The following is a 25,864-nucleotide window of genomic DNA, read 5'->3' on the forward strand; positions in this document are numbered from 1 at the left end:
TCCTCTGTTGTAGGTTTGTTGAATGAAGGAACTACTTCTCTCCTCCATCTGGTTTGCCTTGAATGACGGAGAACTGGCTTTGATCGCAAGTTATCTGATGGCTGCCACAACTAGAGCTACCACGGGATTTTTCCAGACACTTGCACCCCAAACAAAGCCCTGGGGCACTTGGAGGCTATACCTGGTCTTTAGTGTTCTCACGTCTAGTGAAGCTTAGTTCCCTGCATATGACATGGTTGAGAGAGACTGTTGGGTGAGTCGAGAGGTGTTATCATCTGGGAAACAAGAAAACATGGGATGGACAGAAGAAAAGAATGAACCAGAGAGAAAAAGAGAGGAAGAGCCAGGAGAAATGGAAAAGCTATTTTCAGGAGAAAAAAAATTATTACTTTTTTTTAGTAAAAGTGTTCAATCCTATCATCCTATGACAACAGTCAGATTTGTGACAATAGACCAGGCACGTTGTACTTATCTCTGCATGGCTTTACCCTAAGTGGAATCATACTGCCAAATGTGATGATTTTCTCGAGTGAGACTTTAATTAACATCATAGTATCAGCCCAGGCTTGCTACTGTTTGATCCAAGTCTGCAAGCCAGAAAAGAACAATGTAGGCAGATGGAGTGTGATTTCAGTTGAGCTCTCTCTGAGCCTAAGCAGAACAGACTTTTCTTACATCATGTTAACTCTGTGACTCGAGTCTTTGGAAAAGTTTCTTCATGCTCCCTAGACATGCTGCGCTGGAACTGAGTAAAAACTCCATGGAGGTCAGAGGGCAACCAAGCTCTAGGGTAAGCTTCTATCTGCAAATGCTTTCAAACTTCCTGGTCCAACTCTTCTGAATAATGATCAGGACAAAACAGAAGACCCTCTGTTCATGTATCTGGCAGGCTCCCCATCAACAAGGAACCAACATCCCCACACGAAACCGAGTGAGAGCACTGGGACCCATTCGAACAGGGAAAAGAAAGACATTAAGATTCACGTTAGAGCAAGGGCTGGACTTTTGCTTTGTTTTCATTTTAGATTATGGGTCCTACTCCAGTCAGATTCATGCACAGTTCAAGTGGAATAATACTCCCTCTATAGCCATTTTTCTCCCTGTATTAACCTAACTAGTATTTTAAAATTCAAGAGGCACATCGTCTAACTCAGCCTACGAGTAAAGCAGCAAGAACGGGAACAAACACTCATCATTCTGTTACTCATGAATGGAGCTGATAAAATCGAAGCCTCTAGATGATGGAATCAGATCATACTTACCAGGAGGGAGATCTGTCCTTCCTTAACGATGTTCAAGATGCTTTTCACTTTTTTCAGATACTCACTCCTTTCTTCCGGGCCTTGGGGGCTGGTCCAGGTCACGCCCCCGACCTGCTCCTCTAGTTTGGGGTCTGTGGCCGAGGACTGCGGATGGAAGGCCCTGAGCTGGCAGTCCGGCATTGCCTTCTCGCGTTTTCGACCCGGAGGCTCATTAAAGGTCTTGTTGAGGAAGTCCTTAGTCTGGTTCTCGGGCTCGTATGCAGAGCCACACTTCACCAGAGGTGGTGAGCTCTCGGACTCTTCAGCCGAGAGCTTCTGCTGCTCGCGGACGACAGAGGACGCTTTTCTCAGGTGAGGGCTTTTCACAGGCGAAAGAACGCAGAACGGTGTCATGGCGGCTGGTGAGTTCTCAGCACTTCCGGGAGAGCAGGCTTTGCCAGAAAGGCCATTGATGGTGGTGCACAAACCGAGGATTCTCTTCTCTGGAGTCACCTTGGTGAAAGAGGCAAGCTGTTGACTGGATTTAATGTAAGGCACGTCGAGAATCTCATCCATGTCAAGGTCATAATGCTCCAGCTCCCCCAGCAGCGCGCTGGGCTCGGTGCTCTTACTTTGGGGACCACTGTCTCCATCTCCAGGGCTGAGCTCCTCGGGTTGGGGGCCCGGGTCGGAATCACCCCCTTTCTGGTACTCCACCTTCTGGTTCTTCTGGTCATCACTTTCATTGTTCTCCAGAGTCTCTGGCTGATGTTTCAGCGGGGAAACTCGCTTCACGGGGCGGAATTTACCGTACACATCTGCGATTCCTGTGGGCTTTTGCGTGTTCGTAATGAGAGCTGACACATTGCAATTCCAGCTCGAGCTAGAAACTGTTCAGAAAGAGGAGAGTATTACATTGAAATGCCCAAGGTATCTTGGCCACGCAGGCAGGAGCAGTCCACTCATGTTATGTTCAAAGAAAGCCCTCGTCTAAGGGGACGACTTAGAGAGAACGTGTATCATAAACCAAACAGTTCATACATACCACTGGAAAACAGTGAGTGATAAAAGTTATGGCCTATTGGCTCAAAATTAATGAAAATAGTAATCATGGAAAAAGCAGACAGCTCAAACAAACAAATCCAGACAGATTTTTAGGTTCATTCCCTGGATGGCTATACTTCTTTTTTTTTTAATTTTTTTTTTTTTTTTATTATGTTAGTCACCATACAGTTCATCCCTGGTTTCTGATGTATGGATGGCTATACTTCTTTGCAAGGATTAGGATACTTGTCACCACTTTGAAAAACAGAAATGGGAGGTCGATCTCTGTTAAATGAACTTCCAAAGTGGTTTGGGGAGAGAAGGGATGTACACAGACACACACACACATAGACACGTGCACATGCATACATTCATATGTGTATATCCCTAAAGCTTGAGAAGTCCTACACAAGGAAGGGGTAAATTACTTAATATTGGGCAAACTGAAACTGTGACCCATTGGGTGATTCTCTACCCCAGATGGGTATCCCAGTGAACCGTCATTCAGGGGCATTTCCCGGTGCTCTCTGGCATATAACACAGCACACAGTGGAACATGCTGTAAGATTCAAGGCTGCCCTCCAATGTTAGCAAAGGTGGGAACAACGAGGAGGAGAAGGAACTGCAAAGGGAGAGCGAGATGCACACATTAGTGCGTTTTTTCCCTTCTTTCTTCTCATTTCTGTGCAAAGCTGAGATAAGGATTGTCTGGTTTGCCTTTGAGTGAGCGTCAGGTAGAGACGGAGTTTACAGTGAAACAGCAATGCATCTGGAGGTTAAAGATAAGAACACCAGCTTTCCCGGTTAGCCTCCTGGAAGGCAACCCTGTGCCTGCTCCTGGCACAGGATGACAGAACAACAGTCCCCTCCCTCACGGTGATCCTGCTTCCTCTCTGGGACACTCCCCTGACTAGACAGATGACCCGGCAGCCTTGGAAACTTGGAGGCGGCTGATTTATGGACTCCTCCCCTTCCACTTACATTTACACTAGCCCCCTTCAAAGGGGGGAGGTTTCAGGACATGCCCTCCTCTTCTGGAACAACAACAGGTAGGTAGTATTTAATCCAAAAGCATGTGCTTGTGTCCCTTCTTTACTACTGCACACGACTAAAGAATAAAAGAGATGGGGTGTATTCAGGTCTATAACTTCTAGGACAGTCCCTGGCTACCACTACTTCCAGGGGTGAAAGTGGCGTACAAGTTATTACAAGTTCCCCAAATTTAGATCACTAGTCAATCTCGTTCCTATTGGGATGTCTTCTAAAAGGATTCAGAGAAGTTCTGGAAGCAAGCTAAGGAGGTGAGAGTAACTATTCTGAGCCTGAATGCTATGTAACTGCTGGTGGCTGGGGTCTTTCCCCCAAAACAGGCCACAATTTGGCATGGGTTTTTTTCAGAAGATCTGCACTAAATGGTCGAGCTCTGAGACCTTTAAAATCTACGAAGAGTATACTACGAGCAGTGGAGGGAGGCCTGGATTCTGTCCAGTAAAGAACAGGTATTAACAAGGAATGTTCCAGAAGGGAAGGAAGGTATCTAGATACTTTTAAGCAGCTGCTTCTCTTCCCTTTCGTTGGCTCTGGTTCTAAGCTGTACACAGTACTTGGCACAGAGGAGACAATTAACAAATGCTAGTATTTGAATTTGAATCTCACTTTGCGCAACGCATTAAATCTCCTTGTAAATGCCCAAAGCGCATCCTTCGGAGGGATTTACGGCTTAATATCACAGGGGACAAAAGTCCTGTTAATAAACTCAGAGGAGTGATAATCACCAATAAGAGCTGGGTTTTCTAAAGTTATTTATGAAATGTAAATATGCAAAGGCAAAGACTAATTCCAGTTGGTCCATTATAAATTTAAAAGGTTTCCTATCCTTTATAGGTCCATTTTTCCCTAAAAATGTGAAGCTATGAAAAATTGTCTGCCAGAAGTTTCTGCCAAGCTTTCCTCCCTTCCTTTCAAGAACACATGGTTACTTATTTAAAACAGCAGAGAGATAGCGGACGTAAAGTTTATAACGTGTAAATATGCCTTTAATTTTATCCATCCATTTTTCTGAAAAGCTTAAAATACAGTGGCTAACATATGTGTGTGTGTATATGTGTGTGTGTGTGTGTGTGTGTATATATATATATATATATACACACATACACATTCCTTGACATTTCAGGGATACTAGTGATTATTAGGTATGGTATTTGCTAATATTTTGCCAGTTACCTTGATTCTTTTGGAACTTCTTAAAAATGTGCATCTCAGGATAAAATAAAAAAAAATTTAAAGTCACATAACTTAGTGGACCAATACAACGACTGCATTGTACCAATATATTTATGTATTGTTTAAGGTCGTGGGTTCAAAGGGATACTCTTTTATGTTGGCTTTATTTACATGTGAAATTTTTTCCAAGTGATACAGGGAAATGGATACCACATGTTTCCCAGCTGTTTTGTACTGACAGGAGCCATTAAGAATGCTCTATGGAAATGAATTCTGTCTGAGTCTTATGAAAACACTTCTTTCCACAGAAGGGTCTAGAAACTGAAGAGGGGGCATCAACATTAGCCTTGTTGTCCTTCCTCTTCTTCAAACCTCTGACTCTTTTTTAGGCTCAGAGTGAAATCTATGTTTTCTAGTCTGTGTTTTGTTGACCGGGGGGGAAAAAAATCCCAGTTATGTGAAATTGATTGTTCAAGAGTCTCACGAGAATGTTCCAATTTACTCCTACATCTACTCATCTCAGGAGGAAGGACAATTTTATGCTACACATAAGACAAAACTTTAGATTATTTCTCCTAAGCTGGGAAAATGAGCACTTTAAGCACAACATAAGAAAAAGGCCTACTAATGGTTGACAAGATTTTAACTTCCAATTCTACAGATCTACCCCAAATTTCATTTATACTGTTGTTCTACCCCAATACTGTCATCAATTTCTAATAACACATGAAAACAAAGTTCAGACTATGGTTACTAGAGAGATTTCAAGGTTCAATTTGTTTTCTGGAAACCATGAATAAAAGCCTCATATGTTAAGCTTTAAATCCCTGAAAATTTTATCTATTGTCTTATTAGATCTTTACAAGCTCTATGAGAACAGGGTCTGTGTCGAATTTATCTCTCTATCCCTCAAAGCACTCAGCAAATTGCTTTATATAAATAGGTTCTTAATGGCTTTTTGGTCGAATGGATTCATTTTTAACATCTTGCGAAAGTAAACGTGTCTAGTATACCTTAAACCTGTCTACCTGATTATGTCACACATTTTCTGAAATGGTCATGAAGTAAATGCAAGTGTTCTTGAGGCCAATTTATAGGCCACGGTGATCTCTTCCAATCTAACTGGCATTGGGAGTGTCTCTGAGCTCCAGCAAAGTGGTTTCCAGTGGCCTGCTGACCATCCATACTTTGCTGTATCTTCAACAAACGTTTACTGTGAGCCTGGGATGGGTGCATATTTGCACAGGCAGCATGCTCCAATGAAGGGGTCTTATCCCTCCCCTCCCTTCCTTGCTCCCTCCCTTTCTCCTACTCATCCAGCACACATACTCTACTCTCTCTTCTTCGTAAACTTGGCCTGGGTCACATGACCGCTCATGCAGTCTCCCAAGCAGACCCTCTGTGGAGCATCACTGGCCCGTCTCTTTCCTTGACCGGCATCTCTCATCCTTCCGGGCACCAGCTCCTGCTCTGGCCTGATCACAAATTTTTCTCAATTTTGGTCCCTCTTTTCCATCCTATTACACCGACTGGACCACACAGGAACGCTTGCACATCCTCTACAAAGTGGGTTTTCTATTTACAATACTGATGTGAAGTTTCTTTTGAAAACAGGTATGTTTCAAAGTAAGACATTTGAGGAAAATGTTAAACAAATAATAGTACAAGTAGTTTACAGGGAGAGCAAAAATAACAGAAGGTGGCTTTGGATAGAATACATATTGTGGAAATAATTCTTAAATTACTAAGGTTTGGAAAACTGGCTTTCAGGATAGTAACTAAATTCCTTAGCATCGGGTGTAGCAGTTTTTTGTTTTGTTTTGTTGTTGTTGTTGTTGTTGATGCTGTTTTTACAGGCGTACCACAGAGATAGTGCAGGTTCAATTCCAGACTGCTATGATAAAAGGAATATGGCAATAAAGAAAGTCAAATTAATTTTCTGGATAATTAGTGTGTATAAAATTACGTCCTTGCTATTAAGTGTATAATTGCATTAGGTCCAAAAAACAATGTATACACCTTAACTAAAGATACTTGACTGCTGAAAAATGCTAACCATCATCTGACCGTTCAGCCAGTCATCATCTCTTGCCTGATGGAGGGTGTTGCCTTGATGTAGTTGGCTGCTGACCCATCCCGGTGGTGGGTGCTGGGCTGGATGTGGCAATTTCTTAAAGTAACCCAACAATGACGTTTGCCCCATCGATAGACTCAGTAACGATTTCTCTGTAGCATGTGATGCGGTTTGATAGCCTTTCCCCAACAGTTGAATTTCTTTCAAAATTGGACACAATCCCCTCAAACCCTGCTGCTCTTCGATCAACTAAGTGTATGTCATGTTCTAGATCCTTTGTCGTCATTTCAACAGTCTTCCCCAGGAGTAGATTCCATCTCAAGAAAACACTTTCTCTGCTCACCCGTAAGAAGCGATCTATCATCCATTCTAGTTTTATCACAAGATGGCAGCAATGCAATCACATCTTCGGTGTCTACTTTCAATTCTAGTTCTCTTGCTGTTTCCACCACATCAGCACTGCCTTCCTCCACTGAAATCTAGAACCCCTCAAAGTCATCTGTGAGCGCTGGAATCAACTTCTTCCAGACTCCTGTGAATGTTGGTATTTTTGACCTCTTCTCATGAATCATGGATGTGCTTCGTGTTATCCAGAATGGTGAGTCCTTTCCAGAAGGTTTTCAGTTTACCCTGCCCAGAGCCATCAGAGGAATCATCACCTATGGCAGCTACAGCCTTCCAAAATGTATTTCTTCAATAACAAGACTTGAAAGTCAAAATGATTCCTTGATCCATGGGCTACAGAATGAATGTTGTGTTAGCAGGCATGAAAACAACATTCATGTCATTGCCCATCTCTATCAGAGCTCTTGGGTGACCAGGTACATAGTCAATGAGCAGTGAAATTTTGAAAGAAATCTTTTCTTTTCTTTTTTCTGAGTGTTAGGTCTCAACAGTGGGCTTAAAATATTCAGTAAGCCATGTTATAGACAGATGTGCTGTCATGCACACTTGCAGAGCACAGGCAGAATAAATTTAGCATAATTCTTAAGGGCCCTGGGATCTTCAGAATGGCAACTGAGCACTGGTTTCAACTGAACGTTTCCAGCTACATTCGACTCTAACAGGAGAGTCACCTGTCCCTTGAAGCCAGGACCTGACTTCTCTTCTCTAGCTATGAAAATCCTAGACGGCATCTTCTTCTGACCAAGGGGTGTTTCATCTACACTGAAAATCTGTTGTTTGGTGGTGCCATCTTCATGAATGATCTCGCCTAGATCTTCTGGATAACTCGCTGCAGTTTCTGTGTCAGCATAAACTACTTCCCCCTTGTACTATCCTGTTACAAACACAGCTTCTTTCCTTAAATTTCATGAACCAACATCTGCTAGCTTCCAACTTGTCTTCTGCAACTTCCTCACCTCTCTTGGCTTTCACAGAATCGTAGAGTTAGAGCTTGCTCTCGTTGAGGCTTTGGCTTAAGGCAGTGTTGTGGCTGCTTTGATCTTCTAATGGGACTACTAAACTAAAACTCTCTCTGTATCAGCAATCAGGCTGTTTTGCCTTCTTATCATTCGTGTGTTCGCTGGAGCAGCACTTTTAATTCCTTCAAGAATTTTTACTTTGCCTTCACAACCTGACCGTTGGGTCCAAGAGGCCTAGCTTCCAGCCTGTCCTGGCTTTTGGTCATGTCTTTCTCACTAAGCTTAATAATTTCTAGCTTTTGATTTGAAGTAGAGACATGTAACTCTTCCGTTCAAATGAACACTGAGCGGTCCTTGTAGGATTATTGCCTGGCCTAATTTCAATATTGGTGTGTCTCAGGGAACAGGGAGGCCCGAGGAGAGGGAGAGAGATGGGAAGATGGCTGGTTGGTGGAGTAGTCAGAACACACACAGCCTTTACTGATTCAGTTTGCCATCTGATTTGGGTGTGGCTCATGGGGCTCCAAAACAATTAACGAGTAACAGCAAAGATCACAGATTGATCAACCTAACAACTATAGTAAGAATGAAAAAAATGGAAAAATTGTGAGAATAACCCAAATGTGACAGAGACAACGAAGTGAGCAAATGCTCTTGGAAAAATGGCGCAGACTTGTTTGACACAGCATTGCTACAAACCTTCAATTTATTAAAAAAAAAAAAGGGAAAGGAAAAAAAGCAATATTTGAAAAGCACAAGAAATATGAAGCGCAATAAAAAGGAGGTATGCTTGTATTTATTTTCTAATTTATCTTCTCATCGAAGCACTAATTTCCCCCTGCTGAACTCCTGATTTCTGGAACACACCCACGTTCTTCCTTCAGTGCTCCTGCCTTTGGGCAAGATTCCCCTCCTCCGACAATGCCCTGACTGCTTTCTCTGCCTGAGATAAGGCTCATCTGACCGGATTCCCCTCAGGGGTTGCCTCCGTGGTGCACTTCGCCCGACTCTCCCAGGAAACCGTTGCTCCCTGCTTCTCCCAGGAAACCATTGCTCCCTGCTTCTCGGCGCCCTAAGAAAGACTTGCGCGTACCTAGAGTTGGATATATAGGAAGCTCTGTTGAAACTCTTCACACATGCATCTGTCTCACTGTCTGTCTTGAGAGTTCCTCTAAGGCAAAGACTGCTCATGAACCTCCTTGTGTTTATAATCAGCCATCTGTCTAGCAGAGCATCTCACAGCTACGGGGGCCCAGTGACTTATCTTTTAATGAATGAATGAATGAAGGGAGGAGGGGGGAGGAAAGGAAGAAAGGAATATGTTAGACTACAGATGCAATGCACAGTCCATAAACATGAGTCGTCTTGCAACAATGAGTCACCCTTGCTGCATTTGGGGCACACCATGTTGAATATTTCAAAGGCAGGGTTAGCAACGTATTGAAGATAGTCAGACATCTCGAAGATGTGCTGCATATGGAAATATTTTCATATGTTTCCTACAATAGGTTCCAGGCCTTGATTTCTTCATGTGTAAAATGAAAGGGTTAGACTATATGATTGCTAAGACCTGCTCCATCTCTAAATTTCTATGACTATATGGAATGTCTACAAATAACAGGGCTCTCTCTTCTAAGTGACTCACTATGAAACACTATAATTCTTCTGGATCCGTGTCTTTCAACAGATCCTTACAAATTTATAATTATGAGGCTAAGCTGATTGCTGACACAGAACAACTCGTTGGCTCTTGGGACTGATAAATTAGTATTTTCTTAGGAAGATAATGTACAGTTTGCTATTCCATCGGTGGATCCAATTTTCGAGAACGAACGTCAGTGCTGGCTGGTCCCCAGATGCCTATTTATTTTACTTCTAAATATGGAGATATGTGTTCCTATTAGAAAATTAGCTTTAGACATCGAGAAAGAAAAGGGTATGTCTCTAGGATAAAATAGTGTTTCCCTACTATTTACTGTAAAAGGTAAATGAATTCTGTTTTCCATGAGAAACAAAATGGTCAGTTTTACTTGCAATTGACTAAAAATGTACGTAACAACACACTCCACATCTATAGCTACTGGAAGTCTAGGTGCCTTCAAGGACATACGTGTGAAGTTCTCCAACATTCCATTTCCTTCTATTTTTACTCTTCAGGGAGGGACATTATGAAAGATTGGGTTAGTCATGAGTTTCCTTAAGCCACCATAAACTTAACTCTGCAGTGGGCCCACTTAATGCAAATACCCCAGGCTCTGGAAGGAATGGTGACAGGTGACTTATACCATCTCATGACAATAGGAAGAAAGGTCTGGAGTCTGAGGGTGAATGACCTGGTGGGTGCTCTTCTGCACCGTCCTTGGAGACTAGAGTGTAACCTGATTCAAAACAAGGGTTGAGTTAACTCTGGATTTGGAGAATTGTGTAGGGCCATTATGTTGGGAAGAACCGGGGTGAGGAATGCCTGTTTCTGGATTGTTCCCACGGAATTGCTTGTTAATCTCTTTCACTGATGCCACAGACCCTTTATTGAGGGTATTGTGAGTCTGAAGGGGGAAAACAGAGCACATTCTCATTATAAAAATGGCCACCAACGATTTATTCACATTAAGACGTTAAATACTGTTGGGAAAGATTCACTGCTTTGCTTCTCAAGTTCTGACTTTAAGTGGCTGTTAGTATCAAGCAGCTGTTGAAAGTGTCAGATTCACGTTTCATTACTTCCAGCTCTGCCCAGAGTTGTCCAGACTTGCTTATATAACTTTTGTGCCCCATCTGTACCCATTTCTTTGTTCTGTGGAAACTCCCAGAAATCCTCAAGCCCTTACTATGCTAGACAGAAAAGATACTTCACCGAAGAGGCACATTCTATCATGCAATCAGACTCAATATTTTGACAACTTTAAACCTTTGAGCTTCGAAAGCATGGTTTACGTAGAAGAGACGTTGGTGGGTCTGAAGACCGTCCGTGGTTTCAGAGTCATTCTGTCATCTAACAAGTATGCTGACCTTCACGTTGCCATTAGCCAAACCTCTTGAGTGCATTAAGTCTTGTATTCACTCCAGGCCCATGTTCCAGGCTCCTGCCTTTCTTTCTCTCCCTCCCTGTGCTGAATTGCAGAGAGAGAGACAGAACAAGGGACAGTGAAGAGGCTCACCGAGCAGAGAAGCACTGAAGCAGGGGACAGCTTGCTCTGGGTGGTATCTGGAAAGTGTTAGGAGGCTCTGTGTGCTTTCTGCAAAGTGCAGACACACACTTACCAGTTTTAACTGAAGGTGGCGGTGTTTTACAGTGTTGATCAACGGCCAAAGGACAAAGAACACCAAGTTACTGCTCTTCCTTAAGGGAGACAAGGGGAGGCAGATGGAGGATGGGGGGGGGATCCCTCCTCACTACCCTCTACTCCCCATCTCTCTCTATTCTCCGTCTCCCACTGCTGCCTCCCCCAGTGCCTGATGATTTGATCCGAATATGGAGCTAGGTATTTCCATTAGCAATAGAGCTGTAGAGCCAAGAAAAAGAAAGAGAAGGGGGTATGTCTTCGGGGTATAAGAAGAGGATTCCCTCCTGTCTTCTGGCTAAAAGTGCAATGAGTTCTATTTTCCATGAGAAGCAAAGTGGTAAGTCTCTGAAACATGGTCTCGTTTTTGAGAGGAATGCAGTTTAAGGTCTGGAGGGAGGAGAAAGGGGAGCGAGGTCTAGAGTTGGCCTGTAGCTCACTCTTCGTCTTGACAGCCCTCCTGGGGTCTGTTCACAAGAGCTCCCACCTGGACCACAGTTTTTAGTTACAAGGCCTCTGAGAGAAAGAGCAGGTATAGCTGAGCAAAAGCAAAGTGCAGACGGAGGCCTTTCCCAGGATAAATGAATGGCACAGCTACTTTCCTCTGTCTTCTGGGGCACTTAGTATACACTTCGCAAGCACTACTATAAACAAGGGGAAGGAAAAAAAAAAACCTTTGCGTAGTTTACAAAGTTCTCAAAAATGAGATTTTTTAATTGGCGTGTTCCTGAAATTTCCTCCAGCTAACATTTTTAAAAATTATGTTATGTTAGTCATCATTAGTTTTTGATGTAGTGGTCCACGATTCATTGTTTGGTATAACATTTTAAAATTGCTAATACCGTATATTTGTGTAAAGCTTTCTAAGTTTCTGAGTACAAGGCCAAGGGTACGGTTTCGTTAGAGGTTGGTGCAACAACTCTGCAGGATGGATGAAGAGTTCTTCCATATTCTCACTTGAGATAAATGAGAACTCTGGGAATTTTAAGGGTTATGTCACAAATCACAGAGCGTGCTGACTTTTCCACCAAGACCAAGGTTCCCTGACTCCAGCTTTCTTTCTGTAACAGGACGTAAGTGCCTTATCACAACTATAATTATTCCTTTTTAAAAAAAGATTTTATCTATTTATTTGACAGAGATAGAGACAGCCAGTGAGAGAGGGAACATAGGCAGGGGAAGTGGGAGAGGAAGAAGCAGGCTCCCAGCGGAGGAGCCTGATGTGGGGCTCGATCCCAGAACGCCGGGATCATGCCCTGAGCTGAAGGCAGATGCTTAACGACTGAGCCACCCAGGTGCCCCTATAATTATTCCTTAACATGCAGTGCATATTTTCCTTTTTTTTTTTTTAAAGATTTTATTTATTTATTTGAGAGAGAGAGTGCGTGCAAGCATGAGTAGGGGGAGGGGGAGAGGGAGAAGCAGACCCCTCCCGAGCAAGTAGCCCAACGCAGGACTCCATCCCAGGACCCTGGGATCATGACCTGGAGCAGAAGGCAGACGCTTAACCGACTAAGCCACCCAGGTGCCCCCATATTTTCTCTATTTGGATCACATGCAGGTAATGGAATCCCAGAAGCCAGCGGTAAAACCTGGTTGTACTGATTTCAGATTCATGCGGACCTAAATCCCAAACCTTGCTCCCTGCCTAGGTTTTGGTAACCACTTACTAAGAAGCTTCTGGATGGGAGCAAAGTTAGGAAAATGGTTTTTCATAACAACTTTCCTTAGAAACAGCTGAGTGGAAGAATTTCCCTACTTTGCTTATCGATAGTGGCATTAGCCTAAATTTAGGGTCATCTTATCACCAGGAATTTGTTTTTTCAGCTGCCAATTCTTTCAACTGGTGAAATGTGTCAATCTTGCATGTAAGCAAGAGATACGGGAATATAAGGAAGCTTGTTCAGAAGGGTGAACTTGACAGAATGCTAAAATACTCTTACAGCACCCATTCGTTCAGCATATATTAGCACATGGTTCTGTACACATGGTTCTAGGGGTGCAGAGGTGAATGAAATACACATAATCCCTGTCCTAAGGAGAGGACCAGGCAGTAAAGCAAGCATACAGATGAATAAGAAATTACAAAATGCGAGATGCTTTGAAGGGAACGCATGGGGTACTAGAGAGAGAGCAGCTGAGAAGCCTCATTGCGGAGGTGACATTAAAGCCAAGACCAGGGCAATGAGAAGCCAACTATGTGAAGATCTGAGGGAAAGTACAAGAGATGAGATCACTGTGTGGAGATCTGGGCAGAAGGACGCGCGTTTTCGAATGCCTAAAGTGGGACAGAATGTGGCAGGTTCTAAAGCTCTTACATCTGAGTACAGTGAACCGGGGCGAAAGCCTTCGAAGATGAGGCTGGGGAAGGTTGTCAGGGGCCAAACTCATTTGGGGGTTTCCTGGCCACAACGACGAACTTTAACAGAAATGGGGTGTCCTGGGGGGATTTCACAGAGAAGTGAAATGATCCACTTTGCATTTTAAAATCCCTCCTTCTGCCCACTCTGTGGGAAACAGAGGGTGGGCAAGGGTTGGTGGTGAAGAAATGGGTTAGACTAGTTCATCCCGTTAACCCAGATGAAACATAAAGGTGGCCTGTCCTAGCTGGTAGCTGAGGAGATGGAAAGAAGGGGACAGACGGGCACATACTTTGAGCACAGATGACTCAGGACCTGGTGACAGGCTGATGGAGAGTGTGAGGGAGAGGGAGAATTCCAGCTGCGGTCACTGAGTGGATGTATCAGTAAAGTGAATGCCCCTGACTGAGGGGGTGTCTGAGGAGGAAAAAAGTTGGGGAATGGGATTCAAGGATTCCTCTTTAGAATTCCATGAGACATCCAACATAGCCACGCAGCCGGCATGTAAGGAGGTGGCTAGAAGCCCAGGCAAGCAGCAGTAACATATAAGTGATGTTGTAGGCCGTGACAGTGGATGAGCTCCCCACCCAGAGAGGCTTGGAGACTGAGAGGAGAGAGGGTCCTATTGAATACAGAAGCCCCACTTGGATATTTAAAGTCTAAGTAAAGAAGGAGAAGGACTCACAAAGGAGATAAGGAGATGTCAGACTGTTGGGAGAAAAATGAGGAGATAGGTGGTATCATGAAGCCAAGAGAGGAGAATGTTTCCAGAAAGGATCGGCCAATAGTCTCAAATGATGCATAGGGGCCAAGAGAGAGGAGAGTATCCGTGTCAGCAGATGTGGCAACGTGGAAGTCGTGGCCTTCCCTAGGGAGGTGGAGGTCATGTTGAAGATACTTCAAGTGACGGAGCGGGGAGGGCTGAAGATGGGGGTTCCCCCTAACTCTTTATAGCAGGTTGGCTGTACTTGGAAAGGCGTGGAGGGGGTGGGAAGAAGAAGGAACAAAGAACCAGGGTGGGAGTCACCAGAGGGGGTACGGTTTTTTGTTTTTTAAGAGAGAGAGAGAGAGCACACATGAAGGGTTGGGAGGTTGTGGGGGAAGGAACAGAGGGAGAAGGAGAGAAAGAATCTTAAGCAGGCTCCACACTCAGCAAGGAGCCCTACGTGGCGTTCGAACTCACAACCCTGAGATCATGACCCGAGCTGAAATCAAGAGTCTGATGCTTAACGGACTGAGCCACCCAGGCGCCCCCTGTTTGTTTGCTTTTTAGGACAGGAGATGATTAGAGAGTGTTTGTTTGATGAGAGTAATGACCCCATAGAGAGAAAGATACCGATGGTACAGGTGAAAGAGGAAAGCTGAAGGACCGAGGTATCACACCAAATGAAAAGCAGCGAACGATCGGCTGGCTCATGCCTCAGGTATGATACAAAAGCCAAAGAAGGGAGGCTTTCTCTCCCCTTTTCACACATTCATTTGCCCATCCACCCCTCGCATAGACACAAGGCTCCAGCGTCAGGCGCTGGGGATTCCATAATAAACAAGAGCTTGCACTTAGTCCGCTAGAGAAAACTGACACTAAACAAACATCATATTGTCAATGATTTTTTGAAACACAGCTATTTAAAGAGGAGGAAACTATAGGGGGTAGGAAATAAAATAGTGAGTTGGGAGCGCGGCGCTAATATCATCTAGGCTCAAACTGTCCCAAATGGGAGCCACTAGACACCTGTGGCAATTAAGCAGTTAAAACGTGGCTGGTGGCCCACGTTCAAATAACAGTTTTGATGTACTGGGTTAAATTAAAGATATTAAATTAATCTCATTGGTTTATAGTTTTAAAATGTGGTTCTTAGAAAAAAATTAAATTATGTCAGAGGCTTGCAATCTATTTCTATTGGAACATGGTGGTCTAGGGAGTTGGGTAAAGGGGCCCTGAGGAGGTGAAGTGGGAGGTGGAAGAAGGAAATGCCACGTGAAAAACGCAGCACACCGGAAGAAGTGAAGAAGGTTCCCTGATGTGGCAGGCAGACAGTGGGGGTGTGGAGGGGCATGAGAGGAAGCTTGCTGAACCAGGAGGAGATAACTCAGAGCCCCGAAGACCACAGGAGAGAGCTCCCCGCTGTCTGTCTTGAGAACCGCCTTGGGGAACTACTGCTTGGTTTTGAGCCTAGAGTGACACTCATCACGGACACTGGATGAGCACCAGGGTGTTCTAGGTCAGGGCTCCTCAAACTTGAATATGCACCAAACACTTGGAGAGCTTGCTACAAAATGCAGATTCTGATCCGGGGCTCTGAGGTCAGGTCTGAGAGTCTGCCTTCCCAACGAGCTCCCAGGTGATGCCAGTGGTGCTGGCTCTGGCCCTGGGCCACACTGTCAGGGGCCCCAGAAGGGTCTGGACTTTTGTGGATGGCTCCTGACTCTTTCCAAGGATCCTTCAGCTATGAGGTTCTGGGATTGTTTCTATGACTTGAGTTTCTTTTATAACTTTTATTTTTTTAAGGGAAGAGTCAGGGCAAAGGAAGTATGTGGGCAAAGAGGGCTCATTTCTTAAAATATTTTATTTATTTGCAGGAGGAGAGAGAGAGCATAAGCAGGGGGAGCTGCAGGTAGAGGGAGAAGCAGGCTCCCCGCTGAGCAGGGAGCCCGATGCGGGACTCGATCCCAAGACCCCGGAATCATGACCTGAGCCGAAGGCAGACCCTTAACCGACTGAGCCACCTGGGTGCCCCAAAGAGGGCTCATTTTAAATGGGAAGATGGAGAGCATTTAATTTTGGGAGACAAAAGAAAAAGGAGATGTTTCCAGAGATGCAATAAAGCTCCAGAACTCATATCCCCACCCTGACACCCTTGGCACACATGGACGCTTCTGCCTTGGGCTGGGAAGTTGGGACAGGGAAACCACTCTCCCTTAGGACAGGAATGAACTTTGGAGGCCGCGCAAGGTACAAAGCACTTCGCTTCTGGATCACTTTTTCCTCCTCCCCTAGCTTCATGTCTTTCCCTCCCCCTCCCCATTATGCTTAACTCCCTGCTTCCAAATCTTCATCCTTCTTTCCTGCAGAGACTCTTGAAGTCACTTCTACCAGGATTTCTTTATCAATTTTGAGGGTGGGAAACATGCTTCTCAGAGTCCAATAAAAATAAACTAAATCAGGGAAGAGGAGACAGGGTCCCCTTCCTCTAAGATTCCTCTCCCTTTAATGTTGTCTCATTTCTTCCTTAACTCCACAACGCTAATAACGTTTTAGAAAACCAGGGAGCTGTGATGCTCGTAGCTCCGGCTAAGGAAAGACAAGAAATGCGTAAATGAAGAGATGAAGGGCCCTGTGTGCGATGTATTGAAGCTCTGCTCCTTCGAGCCCCTTTCCTTACGGGCAACACCAACAACGTTTTACTTTTAACTTTTCTATCGCCCCCCTGCTCCTGTCTTGCCCCACACTGACTTACACCCTTTCTCTTGGAAACATAAGCTAAGTGTTACGGATTAAAGGCAGAGAGGGTCTCTCCCTCTGGACAGAGGGGGCAGGTGCGCTTCCACAGGTCAGTTCTGGGCTTCCCTCGACAGATAGCCTCACACATTCTGTAGCAGCAGATAAAACGTTCCCTGCATGATGACTGTAACCGAAACAAAACTAGGCCTTGGGGAAAAAAAAAAATGCTAGAAAGAAATAGAGTCACGTTTTGTTTTGGTGGCCGGATCAGCTGTAGTTTTTGCTTTTCATTTTTTATAATGGGTTGTGATCACCTTGATAGGTATAATTTTGTTAAACAGAAATAAAAATAAGTGTTTCGCTTGGTAACATTCTCATCTAGAGATTTTGCTGTATGTACCTTTTTACTGTGATTAGATAAACTGAGATTTTTGTCACAGGTGTTCGATTCTTTGCTGTCCCAAGTTGAAGCGTTCGTTTTTAAAATTGCGATCTTAGGAAATGTGTTTCCCTATTCTTTGGAGTCCATTTGGCAATATATCACACGAGATGGAGCCATTAGCAGGCGTTTCAAATTTAAACCGCCCCACCAACCTTCCCTTGAAGGCTTTTAGCATTAAACCTTCATCAAATCGAAAATAGGGGTTTACGTATTTAGCATCATCGGCTATGTTACAGAAGGGTCAAGGGGATAAATTTCATGTCAATTTACTATTTTTGGTGCTTGCTGAAATCCTTGAAAATCTTAGAAAAACCACATATTTTCAGAGGTTCAGAGTTTGTCACAAAATCTGCACTCCGAGGGGCTAAAAATACAGCAAATCGGCAATGCTTCTACATCCACAACCAAAATGCCTTTTACCAGATAGATATCAGATACGAAGTTTAAAAAAGAATGGCTTTCCTTCACTCCCTGTCACGAAAATTATCGTCCATATTATGTAGGTATTAAAATTCTCCCAGACTCTCTTCTCAAGCACATCCCAGGGCCATTTATTAACTGTTATATAGCGGAGTATTCTCGCCTCAGTGCATCCCTTTCTCGGAGCCAGAACTGCATTAATATTTATCTGCCTTCTTTCATGAGAAAATTATCCAATGAGCTTAGCAGATACATATTTCCAAAGAATCACAAGACACTTAAAGCACCGTGAATTGAAACGAATGTGTATTTGAATGTCCAATTAATTAAAGAAAACTCGAAGTCAATGAAACTGGATATGTCTGATTTGAAGACCATATGTCGACATATTTTAGTCCTCATTTGGAGAAGACCGTAGAGCAGAGTTAACACTCCCGGCCTTGCGCTGGCCCCTTCTCCTACACGAGCAGCAGGGATTAAGCAGAGAATATGTGCAAATGTTTCACAAATAACTTCCTTGGAGAGGCACAAGTTTTTCACACATAACATCCTTTCCATACTAGTAGCCACACGCGGCGCCTTGGACGACAATTGCTCAGTTGACTCGACTTCCCAGGGCTCTGGAGTCAGCACAGCTGGTTTTAAAGACTTGCCCGCTCCAGATCTCTGGGCCAGTGATTTAATCTCTAGGAGTCTTGGTTTCCTCATCAAGAAATTGGGCATCATCGTGGTCCTCGCTCGGACAATCAGTCTGAGGACAGAGCAGCTGTTTATGGAGGGCCGTAAGAACACCCAAGAAGGAACTCCGAAATCGCAAGCGCACCACGCAGCTCCGAACAGTGGCCAAGTCTCTTCTCAAGGGTCCGATTTCCAGCTCTTCACCTCGCTCTCCCACCTTCTTGTGGTCTCTGCAATACCTTCGCGTCTTCTCAAAATTTTTCTCACAAAAATGTGAAGCTTGGTCATAGTGTAAAGTAATGGGTAGAGGACAGTTGAAAATATTATTCCTGTCAGAGGAAGGTGCAGATTTCAATAGAGTCGAAGCCTTCAGCTAAAGGGGTGCCTGGGTGGCTCAGTCGGTTAAGCGTCTGCCTTGGGCTCAGGTTATGATCCCAGGGTCCTGGGATCGATCCTCGCATCGGGCTCCCTGCTCAGCTGGGAGCCTGTTTCTCCCTCTCCCTTGCCTGCCACTCCCCGTGTTTGTGCTCTTTCTCTCTCTCGCTCACTCTATGTCAAAAAATGAATAAAATCTTTAAAAATAAAGGAAGGGCATCTCTAGGGCACACTCATGTGCATGGGACAGCTAGTGGAAGGTAGTGGAATGCTGCCCCAGGCTTCTGACAACACTGCCATTTGCCTTTCTCGGACCTTAGCATGGGGTGGCCCAGGGTCTAGGGTGACCTCTGGGCTGGACGTCTCACAGAGGGGCTTCCAAGGCCACCAATAGGCTTGTCTGACATTCCTGGTCCTCTCAGAACACTAGAGAAACAGGCAGCAAGGACAGGCATGAGCGTTGTCTCTGGAGTGCACTTAAGAAGGCAGGGCAGGTAGGTGGGGAGTCCTGGAGGCTGACCTGTGGGGCTGGCGGGCTCTCCTCAGACCACGCAAGGAGTAATCTAGGGTTCAGTACTGAGGGCTCCACTTGTCATCTGCAGTCATCCACACGAGAGCAAGAAAGATGAGCAGGACAGACTTAGCACCATAGAGGGAAATTTTAACCCGGAGAAGACAAGACCAAGAGTGACTGCCATCTTTAAACACTTAGTGGCACTTGTCTGGGCGGGGCTGCCCTTCTCCATGGATCCAAAGGAAGAACCAGGGACGAGGGATGGTAATTTGAGAGACACTGACTTTGACTGAATGAAAAAATGACCCCTTATGTGTGGGTAGCCTCACGAGACAGTGAAAACTCCGTCACTGGAGCCATGAAGTACAGGCAGGATAATAAGGCTCCTCTTTGAAGATTCGGTGGACTTTGGACTAAGTGATTATTATTTTTTGCTTTGTAAAAAACTTATTTGTAAATAATTAATTTTTTCATTTGTAAATAAATTTATAAAAGCGTTAAAATACACAATCAGCTCAAAGAACACCTGTATACATTTTATCCTTATTCATCAATTTTAAACATTTTACCCATTTGCTTTATTATTTATGCTCTCACATGCTCTCTCTCTCTCTCTCTCCAACTAGATGATTTTTGGGTCCCTTCTTCTGTTGAGGCTTCTTTCCAAGTAATAAGATTTTAGAAAAATTGAAATCCTGCTGGCGATGTTTTTCACGGCACTTAGCATAAAACCCACGTCTGCGTACAGAGTCTGACCTTGACCATCTCCCAGACCTCATCTTCATTTTGATCACCCTACTGCAGATTGGTTTTCTATTTCTTCCTCGTACATGCTAAGCTCATTCCTGTCTCAGGGCCTTTGCACTTGCCAGTTCCTCTGCCTTCAATGATCTTCGCTGGTTATCAACTGGCTGGGTCCTTCTAACCCGCCCAGACCCCCACAAGTGCCCTCCTCCAACTCTTACAAGTTACTCTACCACATGGCTTCGAATGACCTCTTGCCATTATGTGAAATGATCTGGTTTATTTATTTGTTTGCTTGCCTTTTGTTCATCACTCCCTAGAACATAAACGTCATGAGAACGGGGGCCTTGTCTATGTCTTATTTGTTACCACGTCCTGAGTGCCTAGGACAGAGAAATACTCAGTTATCTGCTGAATGAATGAATGAATAAAAGAACAAATGGGCCCGAGAACATCTGATCAAGGGCTTGTTAATGCAAGGATGGATGGTAGCATTTGACAACCTACACAAAATAGAAATTGCTTAACAAAACTTGAGAAAGAGAAAGAGCCTTTATCTGGTGCATATATTCTAAGTGACAGGAGTTTGGGGAAGTTTTTCCAGAGGGTGCCCCATCCAAAAGAAGGTGTGGACTCTTATGAGAGGCCAGTGCGCCTTCTGCTGCCATCTGTTTGAAAAGATTACCATGAAGACGGAAATTTGCAAGCCCTCCCCACGCAAGCTGCTCCCGGGGGGTTGACACGGGAAGACTGGAGGGGTGCAAAGGGTATTTCTACAGCTGGATGTCCTTGGAATGAATCAAGAATGCTCAATTCTTTCAGAAACTAGCTGTGAGAAATCTTTACTATGTTGAGATTTCTTTTAAAGGAGCTCACAGATAATCTACAGTGATGTTACAGAGAGATGGATTTTTCTATGTGTTCTTTTTCTAGGATCACTCTGGCTCTATTAGAAAGTGGTTTGACAGCTTCCAAATGAGGCGTACATGTGATTCCAGTAAGAGTCCTGAGTCTTGCCCACAGGCTTCCATTTCCTGTCAGGTCTAATTATTGCCAATGACCTTGAGCGCTGGGTCTGTGCTCTGGGTGAAGTGGAAAGGCTTCTAAACTTGAAACTGGCCTCCTTCTCAACCAGAGAAGAAATGCCCAACACCACCTATCGTGCAAGTGGCGAGAAGTCACATGACCATAGAAAATGGGATGAACCCGTCCCAGGAAAAATTACTTCTACAAAGCTTTGTTTAATTCACTTGTATAAGCAAGAATAGCTACTGAACAGAGAAGAGAAATTCACCACTTGGTCAATGAGGGCAAATGCTGATTTTTAAAGTTTTAAAAGGCTAATATCCTAAAATTAAACGAATGCCTCGAAGTCAAGCTATCTGAGGGGAAGTATATGCAACGGGTAAGAGAACCCACTCCAGAGGTGGACTTGCTGGTGTGAATCCCAGCTCTGCGACTTAACTGCTGTGTGACTCTAGGCAAGATATTTAACTTCTCTGCTCTGTGCCTCAGTTTGCCCACCTATAATATAAACATCCTAAGTACTCCGCTCTCGGAGATTTTAGGGTTCGCTGAGTTAATGTGAGTGAGGGGCTTGCAACAGGATCTCCCACACGGAGCGCAATGCAAGTGACTGCTATTCTTTCTCCTCTCTTACTCCCCACCTCTAGTTAAAGAAGAAAATCTGTATCTACAAAGTAACTTTGGGTACATCACCTAATTTTGATCCTAACAGTGCCTGGTGACATTGGCAGAACAAGCTTCTTCTTTATTTTGTAGACGATCAGGCTCGGGGTCAAGGTTGTATGGTTGATAATGGACTGAACCCTAACTTGAACCCAAGTCACTGCCCCCCAGTCAACGATCCAACTTGGAACCTGGGGATGCCTTGTCTCGTCGCCCAAGCCTCCGTTAAACCTGATAGAAACTTGAGTGTGTTTGAAATTAAAAAAAACAACAACAAAAACCCAAAAACTGAAGGTGAATGAAAACTTTTATGGGAACTTAGAGCTATCCTCTGTGTTTCCGACCCAAACACTGAAGCATTACTATCACTCACAAAACCACCGAGATAAACAAACCTAGGAAGACTGATTATCTGCCCCATGTCCTGTCAAAAGGGAACGAGCAGTCCAGGAGACAAGTAAATTAGCTTTGTGCTAGTCCTTTCAGTGAGAACGGCCTAGAATTCTAGTAGCTGTCCAGGTGAGGGCCATCTATTTATTCTGAAACATGATACACATAATTGGAGGATTGTCTTGAGCCTTCTATAGCCCATGGTTCTCAGAATTCGAGCTACTACCAGAAGAGGTCCAACTTCGGCACAATTAATCGCGATGCCTTACAGTAATTACTTCGAAAAATAACAAACATCCTTTCATAGTTTAATGCCATTGATATCATCCCCATTGACGTCCTTTTTAATTCTCAGTTTTGCCCATCATGGAGAGAAAAGGAGAGAGGCTTAATTTGATTTACAGAGGGAAAAACAACCCTGAAAGTCCCTTTTTTTTTTTTTTTTTTTTTTTTTTTTGCCAGGGGTGGGGGCGTGTGCAAGGAGAAAAGGTCAACCAGCTGGTTTTCATCTATATGCCATAATTCTCTGTTTAGTTTACACTATTAAACTCCAAAGCTTTGCTTTAATCTTAACTGCTACAGTATGCCTTCTTGCAGATCCTATCATGTCGCATCCCTGATAGGGTTTCAGACTCTGGCGAAGCCCCATCCCCCAAGCTGGTCCTGGCCATATGGGTAGTGAATGCATCCAACATTTTTTCATTGGCGCCTGCACCATTATGTTTTGTCACCAATGGTTTCTCGGGTTTTCAGTAAATTGCTGCGTATACTGTGGTTTGGAGCTGTCGAGATGACGGCCTCCGTTTAGTTGTAGACAGCCGCGTCCTCATTAGGGCCTCCCTGTCCCCTTAGCCTTTGGAGGATGACCTGACATCTGTTGGCGGAGGGTGTGTGTGTGTAGGGGGGAGGAAGGGAGAGGCCGTAAAAGAAAGACAGAAGGCAGGGGCAGGTAGCGGGAGGGGGAAACAGCTCCCTGGAGCCCTGCCCTCTCCAGGAGTCAGGGGCAGGGGAGGGCTGCGGAGACAGGCGTACCTGATCTGTCCTCGCTCTGCGAATCACATCTTCGGCACAGCTCCGGGATGGTCTTCAGCGACGTGACTGAGTACTGAATGGGAAGCCGGAGGGCAAAGGGAAGAAAACAACACTTTAAAACGAGAGCATGACATTTACTCAAATTGGCCGGAAAAAGCAAAACCCCAGAAGTGACACTTGAGTACAACACGTATATATCCAGAAAGTCTGTCTCATTTTATCCAAAATGGGCTGCTTGGGGATCTGGCGGCATCCCAAGCTCCACCTAGAAGCATCGAAGCGGATGCACATTAAGAGGGGCTGCACGGCCCCCCTTTCACACGCAAGGTGTGGCCAAGCTCACATTCTCTCTCCCGTTACTTCTGCTACTGGGGGAGGATGGAAGAATTTTCTGGCCTCGAGAGTTTCCAGCAGGTGTCCGGAATATTTGCATTTGGAGTCCGGGTGTGAAGAGCCAAGGGGACAAGCCCCCAGCTCCCGGCAGCACCCGGGGCTGCCAGGAGCCTTACCCGTGCCCAGGCTGGCTGGACCGCACGAGGGTCCCTCACGCTGCCACCTGCCAGAGACGTTACCAGCAGGCATCTGTGAGCTCTGTGGGAAATACTGGGGGAAATGCTATGAGAAGCAAGAGGAGCACGGTTCTGTGTCTGCAAGCTCGTCTGTTTCACGTGCAGATTAGTCCGAACTGAAAGACACCACCTCCCAGCATCAACCCAGAACCGACTCAGGGGCCAGCTCTCAGGATAACAAATTACAGCATGGGGGGCATAAAGTCAGAAGAGCTAAAACAAATATAAAATCAATAGCTATGATTTATGGGCACTGTGTCTGACGCCACTCCAGCTTTCTTTAGAGAAGGATGTTTTAAAACAAAATAGATAGGATGAACTATTTCTTTAATCAAACGACCATCTTCAATCACACATTCATTCCTAAAAGACGGCTCCCTAAAAATATCTTGCTCTGCACCTTTGGGAACGATGTACTTATGGCAATGAGAACGTATTATAAATTCCTGCACTGCTGCAGAATTTGGGGGATTGAGAGCACATCTTTAATCTGAAAGAAAAATGATCATGGGGAACTCATTAGGATTATTCTAGCGTTGCAAGTGAGGAATGTGTAATTAGGACACATTTGTCAATAAGAAGGTACTTTAGTTAGCTTGATGTTGATAGATGAAGCAAAGTGTCTACATCGAGACCTCCCCCAATGCTTTCTCCACGATGTCAGGACAGCAAGACAGAGGGAGGGGCAGTTGTAGCTACTGTCAGTTTGCCAATCGCCTGTCGCAAACAAATTAAATTTCCAGTTCTTCCAAGTGAAAAATGAAATCTCAAATGACTAATTAGAGAAATTACTCTTACCTGTCTGATGCAATAATATCCTGTTTATGGTGCCCGTTCCTCAGAGACTACAGGGGCTTTAGTCAATCTACTCACATACTCAGGAGGAAGGAGGACTGTCTCTTAAACCAAAAATGAACTTCAAGCATTTTTCCCCTTTTGCAGTATGCTCTCTGGGGGTTGGGGTTAACATAGGTACAGAAGGCATTTTTCTTGTTACTAATAAGGTACCTTATGTTCCTGGCCAAGTACAAGCTCTCTAAGGAATCTGGTAGCTTCCTGAGACCAGCTGGTACAGGTTAAATAATTACACAGTTTATAATTCAATTAAAAAGAGGCCTTGTGTTTCAGCTGCCATGTGCCCCAGGAAAGCACCCCTTGGCAAAGCCTCGCCCCCTCTCCTTCTGTTTTGTTCTGTTTTTCTTCCAAGGCAAAATGTTAGAAAGAGGGAATTTAAGATGGATTGTGTTGAACAATAGTTAATGATAAATTCAATAAGGTCACTCACTGGGCTTAATGATATATATTTGATTAAACTGCTTTCTGCATTTTCAGCCACATGCTTCCCAAAGTCAGGCATGACAGAATCTTTGAATTATTAGCTGTACCTTCAGCTCTTCCTATGTGACCTCAAAGGTCCATAGCGTGCAGTAACTCTTAATGTAATGAGGTTTAAATTGGAGGAGCTCAGGTGGCCTGGCTGGTGTGGGGATGGAGCTACAGGCAGAGAACTAGCCTCGATGAGCCCCACCCACTGCCTCAACCTCCATCCCACGTGGCAGCTTTCCCTCTCCACCCCTGGCACACAGAAAGTCATGTTTGTGAAGGCAGACATCTTAATTCATTGGGAATAATGACCTTGAAGAAAAAGTCATACGCTGCTCCTGGTAATGAAAATTACAAGTACAGCAATCTGAGAAAAGGATGATGCACTGGCCAGAAAATCAAAGTTTTGAATAACTGTAAGAGTATATGGAATATCAAATTCAGCAAAGACTCCAACCTATGCTGTGAACAAATCCACCATCCTTTATAAAGACACAAGGAAAACATCGTTTGTGTATTTATTTCAGTAAGCACACACACTGCTCTTTGGAGAGAAGATAAAGCTTAAGTGAATGCTGTACGGTTAGGTCATGATGGGAAGAGTAGCAGAGGAAACACACAAGTCACAAAACCAACATGCAAAAACATTTTCATATGTG

The 25,864-nt window shown here is 44.4% G+C and overlaps 1 protein-coding gene across 3 annotated transcripts in view; it reads right to left on the bottom strand.

Moving 5' to 3' along the window:
• LOC103670542 (synuclein alpha interacting protein) overlaps positions 1 to 25,864 on the bottom strand; it is a 73,141-nt gene that overhangs the window by 37,180 nt on the left and 10,097 nt on the right. For 2 of the 3 annotated variants that reach the window (XM_008699006.2, XM_008699007.2), the window contains exons 2-3: positions 23,314 to 23,386; positions 1,263 to 2,131 (exon numbers count right to left, since the gene is read on the bottom strand). In XM_008699006.2, coding sequence (XP_008697228.1) covers positions 1,263 to 2,131; positions 23,314 to 23,386 — 942 coding nt within the window. Of the gene's footprint in view, positions 1 to 1,262; positions 2,132 to 23,313; positions 23,393 to 25,864 lie in introns of those variants that run through there. The other variant, XM_040622546.1, reaches the window with a different exon arrangement.

This window comes from Ursus maritimus, unplaced genomic scaffold, assembly GCF_017311325.1.
Source record: "Ursus maritimus isolate PB19 unplaced genomic scaffold, ASM1731132v1 scaffold_5, whole genome shotgun sequence".
NCBI lineage: Eukaryota > Metazoa > Chordata > Mammalia > Carnivora > Ursidae > Ursus > Ursus maritimus.